Here is a 9,951-nt window from a genome sequence, read left to right on the forward strand (position 1 = left end):
TGCCCAAACAATATAATCAAAACTTAATGATTAAACTTTAATCAACAATTGTTAAGTATTAAGAGTTAGAAAACATATTAATTAACTTTGTGCAATAATTGACAAGTTAATAAAAGATGAAAATAATAAACTGTTAGTCGACACTCACTGCTAATTAAAATTTATGCATTTATGTAATATTATAACTGATAACCTATAAGTAATAAATAAAAATTGACATTTATATAAATAATAAAACAATTGAGAACTAAATATATACAAGTCATGAATTAGTAAAAAGAAAATAATACTTATCATGTAGTAAATGTAAAAAATAATAATAGTAATAATAGTAATAATAATGAGACTAAAGAATCTTAAACAATTACATCCTTATGTTGACTAAAAATTAAAATAATATATATATAAACTAGTACCACCTATTGTTGACTAAAAATTATAAAATAAAATAAAATCATTAATTAGAACATCCTTATGTTGACTAACACTCTAATACTTGCACTATATAAACTCCTAGTTTCTCATTCACAAATCACACCAAAATCCTCTCTCAAAAACAATCTCTCCCTCTCCCTCTCTTGTGGTATTCGGATCTTCAAGCTTGTTCTTCGTGTTCTTCAAGAATCTTCAAGGAGTTCTTCAAGATTTTTAAGGCTTTGATCTTCCATCTTCATCGTGTTCATCTTTTCTTTGTTAATTATCTTGAATCTTCAAAGGTATAACATAAACCCTAAACTATTTACATAAACTTTAATCTTTGTTAATTCATATTCATATTATAAACTTGTTATTCATAAGTATATACATAAACACTCCTAGATTTATATATACATATATACATGTAAAAAAAAAAATATTTTTATGTATATATACGAATTATATATACATATACATATTAAAACCTTAAACCCTAATACTACTTATACTAGTACTTAACATGTATACACTATTACTATTACTAGCACCTATAACCTACTACTTATATTGTAGCACAAAAATATTTTGGGATATGTATTAGAGATGTATAGATCTTCGAACTTTCTTGACGAATGGTTTCTACGAGATTCTAGGCAGAGGGTTTGGACTTCCGATTTAAAGGGTCCTATGGCTCAAGCCCCTAGATCTAAATTAGCCATTCGAAGGGAAAGGGGTGATTGGAAGCTTATCTAATACGGCAAGTATCCTAAAATGAAAAAAAAAACACTCATAAAAGTAGAAACTCTATAGTCATAGAAACTTAGTAAAATAAGAAACTTTCTAAAAATGGAAACATTATAAAAATAGTAACTTACTAGGAATAGAAACTTAGTAAAACAAACTATACTTAAACACATACTTAAACTTAAACATGGGCAAAACACTTAACTACTCTTAAATGTCAATAGGTTGACTTTCCTGCTCACTCGTTCAACTCTTTATTCCGAGGAATAACTCTCTCTCTACTTACTAAGGTGAATTCATAGCCCCACTCTTTATTGCTAGCAAACTTATTTAACTTATTTGGGGTGAGACACATGCTGCTTTTACTATTTACAATTTAGACACAAGTACCAACTGCTAAAACTATGCTATACCCGGCTATGTCCGACTAAGTCCCTACAGTGATATTTTTAAGTGCTGCGGCATGCTTATTTATTGGGGGTAGGCCTATCGGGAGTAACGTCCCTGATACATTTGACTCAGTCTTTGTATTACTTGATAATGAAATTTAAACCGACAAGGACATACACAACTTGTCATGGGGCAAACTTGAACGTTTAGTCTAAATATCACGCACTGGCATAACTTTTTGATCCTGCGGGAGATCAACCTTACAAATTAAATCTTGTGGTCTAAAACAAACGGTCAAACTTATTTGTTAAACCTATGAACTTCACTCAACCTTTTGGTTGACACTTTAGCATGTTTTGTCTCAGGTGCTGTTTGATTCAAGCTCTTATACTTACTGCTTATGTGATGCTACTTGGACATAGGATCAAGAGATATCGCATTTATTACTTCTGCATGTGAACATTTCCATTATTGTTATTCCTATCATTGTAACTACGTTTCATTTTCCGCTGCGTGCTCAATAAAGTTTGTTTTATCATTTAGTATTGTTCTCGTATATTATAATATGTTGGTTGATTTGATATTAAGTCACATTTCACCCAGGCCCTAACTGGGGGTGTGACAGTTATTATTGTTGTTGTTGTTGTTGTTGTTGTTGTTGTTGTTGTTGTTGTTGTTGTTGTTGTTGTTGTTGTTATTATTATTATTATTATTATTATTATTATTATTATTATTATTATTATAATAATAAACTTAAAAGTTTTAAAACTTACAAAAAATTAGTGGGAATCCTAGAGACAATCTGGGCCCCCACACCTCTAGCAATAGCAAAACCTATCCTAGTAAAAATATGAGCAGCAGCACCGGCACCAATATCTTGCGCCATCGAACTCTTCTGAACCCGCTTTAGCAAAGAAACAGCCTCCTTTTCTAATTCCCCAAGGGAAGAAAATGAGAAAGGAATGAAACCATAACTAATCGCCTGACAGCTAGATCCGTACTTGACCCGCTTCCAACGAGCCGCATCAATCACAGCACGTCCAGGGACAAAGTCAGAACGCCCGGACTGTGTCAAAGGAGAAGACCCTGTCAAGTCAACACAAACATCACGACCACAATCCCAGGAATAAAGTAACACATCTGCAGGTCTAAGGGCCCTGTCGTTCTCTCCAGACAACCCAATGTCAACCTCCTTTCTCGCTGAAATCCCAGATCGATAACAAACATCAACAAGGGAATCCCGAACAACATTATGTCGATGCTTAATACCCACCACACCAGCACAAGACACCGCGTGATCCGCGAAAATATCCCCAGTAAAAACCCTTGAACAGGCAGAGCATGCCGTCGAGATAGAGAACAATGGAACACTCAACCGGTAGCACAACACACATCGGTAAGTCTTTGCATTCATCATCTGACCCAACCCCAAAATAGGGACTGCCCTTAGCCAATCAGAGGTGTGATCACCCTGCTGTGATTTCCATAAGGCCGATTGTCGGGGAGATAACGAAAAAGAGGATTATACATAAGCGGTAACATTTGTGAAATAAACATCTGCCAATTTCTTCATGAGTATTGGGGCAGCGACCTCACTCGGATTACCTAAAATATCAAACCCAACTGTTTTATTAAACAGACCCAATGCATCTTCAAAAGCACGACCAAGACCAACAATACCCGCATGACGTAGGAGCTTGGTCTGCAACCCAGCAGACTGTAATCGAGAAGCCAGAACAGCATAATGATGAACATCTCCCGCAGAATAAACACCAAGCCCTCCAAATGCAAATGGCAAGGTGGCAAGCCGCCACTGCCAATCACCAAACCCAGGCCCTGAAGCAGTAACAATACGCTCCAAGGAAGATCGAAGGGCTCCATCGAAAGCGCGTTGAGCCACCTCAAATATACTAGGAGGACAAGTTCGCAAGGTAAAGTAGAGTTTAGAAACTCCCGTACATGCCCTAAGCAACAACAACTCACACTGAGGATCATCAAGCTTAGCAACCTTATCCATAAGCGCAATGGACTTGGTCACCCTTTGCATCACCAGTTCACTACTAAAACCATGATCGGAACTTGCGGAGGCCCCAAGAAACTTAACACCATTTAAAGGTCGAGCAATATTAGGAAGAAAGACACCTACTTGCCTGCTGCGAGGGTCCTCCGTAGGCCAGAAAATTTCAGTTTTTTCAACGTTGAGATGTAGCCCAAAACGAGGCCCATCCTCCATAATCAAATGCAAAACCTTCCCCACCACCAAAGTGTCCCCAATAATAGTGTCATCATCCAAATACCACGCCTGAAGACAAACCTCAAAATTATCTCTGATTTTAGAAACCAAGGGTTGTAAGACCAAAGCAAAAAGCAGCGGACCAAGGGGATCACCCTGTTGCACCCCCTGAGAAGACCATAAGGTGTGGTTCCCATAATACAATCTGGCTGGATTAGAGTAGCAAAATTCAACCCACCGAGAAATGCTCGGACAAAGGCGGCGAACTTCACGTAACATGGCCGTATGATCAACTAGATTGAATGCATTTTGAAAATCAACTAATAACATAGAGAGGCCAACATCAGAGCCACGATCCTCAATCAACTGATTCACAGTATGAAGAATAGCCTCGCCACCTGAAGAAACACCAACACCAAATTGAAGACCATCGAAGTAACTTCCCAAAGACTGGCCAACCATAGCAGCGCCAACCTTCGAAACAAGACGTCGCCAAACAGTACCCACAGCTATAGGATGAAGACCCCCGCCGGGCTTGACAAGCGGTGTGAGGGGAGCACTAGTTATATACTCTCCTAATTCCATAGGGCACCTTCCAGCTAGAAAGAGATTAACGACTCCGGTAATAGAGCCAACCAACTCATCCGAGACTGCCACAGCAGCACCACTCAAGCAATCTATAAGGTGTTGTGCACGTAAACCATCCCTACCACATGATGTGCCTCGAGGAAAACTTTTAATCTGGCCCAAAACAACAGCAGAAGTCGTAACGAGGTGAAGGTGATCAACCGGCATATTAGGCAAGGATGGAGCTATAGAAGAAGGGTGCTTAGACAGCAAGTCCGCCAGTGTGGCGTCATTATAAGGAGCAACGCCTGATGAAAAAAGAACACGAACTGCAGCGGTGTAATGGCCATCACAAATCTTCCTACGACACTGCTTAATATTACGCACTTCCAAATCAAGGACCTCATCATCAACCACTGACAACATAGGAGAATCCTCTGCCAAATACTCCCTCACATGCTGTAAACTTCCACCCGCTGTCCCCCAAGAGCAAATAGCACGGGAAATATTCTCCTCCTGATGTCAACGCTTTATCGAAGACCTAGACTCACGACTACTCCGTGGCCGGAAGGTTTTAAGGGTACAAAGGGGTAACACCAACAAAGAGACCCAACTAGAAATCTCATCAGGCTTAGAGATCACCTTATCAAGAGCACCTTTCAAAACCCGAGAAAACCCCAAACGACACTTGGGAGGGATAGACTTAACCGTGCGAAACCCCTTAGAGAACAAACAATCAAGGAGAGCCATGTCAAAACCATCGTTATGATCACGCACCGAACCATCCTCAATACAAAGTCGAGCAGGAGAAGAGGGAGCTAGTGGCTTGGTAAAATTATGAAGCACAAAACGAACAACACCATTTCCCTCATCGGGGGGCGGCACATCCGGGCCCCTACCATGACGGCACTTAGCATGTGCCGTGTGTGTTTTGTAGCAAACACCACATAACCAAATCCCCATACGCCTAAAAGTAACATCAGCCTCAGTATAAACACCCAAATTAGAAGTAAGAGAATGTCGAGTGATATCCCGCGCATCGATACCACAATGACGATCACTAAGATGCTTGATAAGAGAACTTCTAACTAGCCCATTTCCACTCCCATTTTGACAGCCACTAAGACCCACAAAGGGACAATGAAACTTCACAGCAGCATACGACATAGCTACACACAACCTTTAGTTGTAGTGCATAGCTAAAATGACATATGCAAAATCCCCATACACCGTAAAATAATTATAATCATGAAGCCAAGATAAAACTCACAGGGGACTTTTAACAAACACCTGGTGGGCACTCAAAAATAATAATTTGATGACCCTATTAACCAATGATCACGACTTGGATTAAGTTGGACCTCGCAGCACTCACCAAGAAAAAGGAAGCTAACAAAATGGCAATTGGTAGAGCAAGTCTGGAAATGGCAATTGGTTTGTCCCCTGTTTACGTTCCCTTAAAATCTTTAACTCCCATCATCATCATCATAAACCCTTCATTTGCCCTCAAAATCGCTGAATTTTACACCCATCTTCCAACTCAATACCATTTACATATATAAAATACCCAATTCCGGCCACCAACCATCATATCTCCGCCGCCAACACACTGAAAAACGATGGCCGGAAACCGATTGCAAGATCTGGGTTTTCCGTTTTCAAGATCCTATTATTATTATTATTATTATTATTATTATTATTATTATTATTATTATTATTATTATTATTATTATTATTATTATTATTATTATTATTATATGGTTTATTTTTCTTGTTAGTTTTTAGTATATAGTGTTAAGATATCATGAAAGATGAGATAACTTGATCTAATCTTGCATCTATATTAGTATCATAGTGGGTCTATGTGCCTTGCATCTGTATGTAGTTGTGTTGTTTGATCATTGTATTTTGTGTGTCGGGTTAAGTTATTCCCCAGAGTATTATATAGCTTATTTGTTTTAACATGATTATCTTTACCCTTGAAAGAAAATGAAAAAAATTATACTATGGCATTGGGTGAATAGAAATAAATGAAGTTGAATATTCTTGCAAGAAAACGAAGTTGAATTTTATCAAACTCGACCATCATTTTCATGATTCATTACAAAATATAAAGTACATCTATCTAGTGAAATTACATAATATATTACTTATCAAGACAAATAAAGAAGGTTACATACTAAAACATCATTTTCGAAACGTTAACTACGAAACATGTATAGAATTTGTCATACATGCTTCTGAAGAGTACTTTCATCTTGATCATATAATCACAAAGGTGATGTTATTTACAAGATTTTGGTATTCTATATACTTGGTTATCTAAACACGAAAACTTCTACCCAAATTAACATCATCCCACACTTCTTGAAAACTTTTATAATGGGAATCGATCAAATGCCTCTCGTTGATCAGTAGCTAGTGACTTCGTAGAATGGAACGTTTCCACGTCACTAAACGTTGAAGAAAATACATAACCTATATAGCAAGACAACATAAAAGGTTAATTAGAACTTTGTTGCAATCATTTGTTTAGATATCTCAAAAAATGGATACTATACATAGTTGGTCAATTAGTTAACGTGCCTCGGATGGTTCTTGTAAGGTATAAACAGCTTCGGTTTCTTTTGGTATCTTTGACACTAAAATACCGAATCCTTGTTCCCTTTTTCTTAGTACCCTAAACGCATCTTCATCTGTACGATCATCTCCGATGTAGATTGGTAATACATCCTTTGAGTTTGCGTATCCTATATTTCATAATGGGAGAACAATAATTAATTCACATTCATACGTCTTTAATGAATTTCTTTTCAATAACATTACAAGTTTTACAAACTTTTAATTACCTAATGATTTCAACAAGAACTCGATGGCTTTGCCCTTGTCCCACTTGATAGTTGGTCGTATCTCTAGAACCTTTCGTCCTTGTGTCAAACGAAGTTTAGGATAGTCTTTAAGAACAGATTTAACTCGATCTGCCAAATCGCTCCAGCTCTATACACGTTTACAAAATATGCTTAGCTTTATGGCAATAACGAATGAATTGCAACGTTTTTTGAACAAGTTTTTGAATCGGATTGTACCTGTTCTTCAACACGCCTAAAATGTACCGATAAGCAGAACTTATTGTTTTCCACGTTGGCACCAGGAATGCTCTTCGTTTGTTCTAATAATATTCCATAAACCTACAAATTAAAGAAAATTTATAGCTTTTATGTCTATAAACAACTTTTTGAGCTTTAGACAATATAACTATATAACTATAATAATTTTAATAATATATTGTTGTGTAACTACCTCGGTCATCATTGGTAAAAATTCCTTGGCTGGTTGGCAAAGTACATTTTGATTTCCCTAAAAGACAAAATAAAAAACATCTTACAATTAGCAACTTTAGTAACCATTTTATTTAATTGTATACCAAACAGAAAAGAACTAGTATTTTTTCGGTTTAAATTTAAGAAATATGAATACATTGCAAAGTGTAATCCCTTTAGTGAAAGGATTAGTTGTTCACCCAATTTAAAGTATATTTTTATTTTATGGATACCATAAATAATATAATTTTTTTTTATAACTCAGACCTGCCATGAATAATATTATTGTCAAAATTATATAAGAAAAGTCGATATTTAAAAAAAAAGAATAATTATACTTTCTAATTAATTAAAGAGAGTTTACAAATCTAATTATTGTAAGATTAAACGTAGTCCTAAGGACTACGTTTTTAGGGCTACGTTTAGTATTATACAATTTTAATTTTTCTAAATATAGAAAGAAAACGAAATTTTGTCTCCCCATTTAATTTTTTCAGTTTGTACCTTTTGATGCTTGCGAGAAGATGGTCCCTTGATGTCCATGCCATGACTACCCGCATAATACAACTCTGATAGTCTTACAAAATTATAAACCTGTTGCAGTAAAAATTGTATATATAGTCACACTTTATTTATTGAAATTGAATTATATTGCTCCGTATAACTTTGACTTTTATAAGTCAATCAAATTAAAAAAATGTACCTTAGCTCTGCATCTCCCGCTAACTATAGCAGTTGGAAAGTACTTGGCAACATTCTTTACCGCTTCTCTCATCTGTTTTTACCATAAAAATATTAAAATTTAGAGAAAAAAAACATTATACAAGTCACATGAAAAAATAAAAAAATAAAAAATGAAATGAATTAAACCTCAGGTGCCATGTAAGCTTGATCAGGGTTTTCAACAATGGGAGATAAAGTTCCATCATAATCAAGAAAAATCACAACTTGTTTCATCTTTGCAGCACTCATAATCTCTTCAAAAACACCCAATGCTGATGGATGTTTCATCTATATATATCATAAAAAAAAAAATAAAAAAAAATTATATAAGATGAAAATATTTAGATATTATTATATTAATAAGGTTGATTACTTGTTTAAGGGTCAATAACTTACAATCCATCTCTTTTTATCTTCGGTATCTTGTGACGAGTTTCTTGTAGGAGAAGAATCTCTCATAGCATCCACCCAGCATGACACGTTAACGTTCTTCACCACACCGGTGGGGCCACCGGCTGAGGTGGCAGTTTCAATACAGCTCAATGGAAACTTGTTGTTGTTTCTTGAAAAGAGAGTGAGATTGTATGGGGAATTAGGAATTGAAGAAGAATAAAGAGATGAATTGTTAACAGCCGCTGTGATAGCGATAGCAATGGCTGATTGAGCGTCGGAAACAACCGCACTTGAATTAGTCATTTCGAGAGTTAAGTAAAATATTAGAATGTTTGAATGAAATAATAAAAGGAAGATGAATAGAGATTTATAGAAGTTAAAAAATGTTAATTAAGAAATGAAGGGGAAATGAAGAATGAGGAGAATGAAGTTGAAGGCTAGAATTTATAAGTAAATTTCATGGTAGAAATGGAGGAAGCATCCCTTACCTTTTTCGCTAAATGAGACTAGTGATGGTGGGACCATTTTTCTTTTATCTATTTAATATTTAATGTATAATATATATATATATATATATATATATATATATATATATATATATATATATATATATATATATATATATATATATATATATATATATATATATATATATAGGGGCAGGATCAATGGGGAAGTAACCAATCGGGGGGAGGCAAAATTTTTTTTTTTTGAAATTTTTTTTGCCGGCATCAAGATCACACGAAAATATAAACATTTAGAAGAGACACTTCGTGATGAATGTTATTATTTAGGCGGGAAAACGATCGACAAAAATAACATTCAAGATAATATTGTTCGTGAAGAATATGAACGTTTTTTTTCTTCATGTTTTGTGAAGTAAAATTTAGCCCAATTTAGAGTTTAGGGTTTAGGGTTTAGGGTTTAGGGTTTGGTGTTTTGGGTTTATTCCATAAACCCAAAACACGAAACCCTAAACCCTAAACCCTAAACCCTAAACCCTAAACTCTAAACCGTTCGTGTTAAAAACTCAATCTAAATCCTAAATCTAAACCCTAAATCTAAACCCTAAACCCTAATATCTAAACCCTATAAACCCTAATATCTAAACCCTAATATCTAAACCCCAATAGCTAAAACCTCAAAATACGCTCGAAAAACACG

The 9,951-nt window shown here is 35.6% G+C and overlaps 1 protein-coding gene across 1 annotated transcript; it reads right to left on the reverse strand.

Annotated features, from left to right (window-relative positions):
- Window positions 1-6,440: 6,440 nt before the first annotated feature.
- Window positions 6,441-9,184, reverse strand: LOC139850395 (probable trehalose-phosphate phosphatase C). Its single transcript, XM_071839974.1, has 9 exons — window positions 8,791-9,184; window positions 8,542-8,682; window positions 8,375-8,446; window positions 8,176-8,265; window positions 7,652-7,708; window positions 7,438-7,539; window positions 7,201-7,348; window positions 6,938-7,101; window positions 6,441-6,829 (listed from the first exon to the last, which is right to left on the reverse strand). The coding sequence occupies exons 1-9, from the start codon at window positions 9,088-9,090 to the stop codon at window positions 6,770-6,772; spliced, it is 1,134 nt and encodes a 377-aa protein (XP_071696075.1). The 5' UTR covers window positions 9,091-9,184; the 3' UTR covers window positions 6,441-6,769.
- Between the last annotated feature and the right edge of the window lie 767 nt (window positions 9,185-9,951).

This window comes from Rutidosis leptorrhynchoides, chromosome 5, assembly GCF_046630445.1.
Source record: "Rutidosis leptorrhynchoides isolate AG116_Rl617_1_P2 chromosome 5, CSIRO_AGI_Rlap_v1, whole genome shotgun sequence".
Lineage (NCBI taxonomy): Eukaryota > Viridiplantae > Streptophyta > Magnoliopsida > Asterales > Asteraceae > Rutidosis > Rutidosis leptorrhynchoides.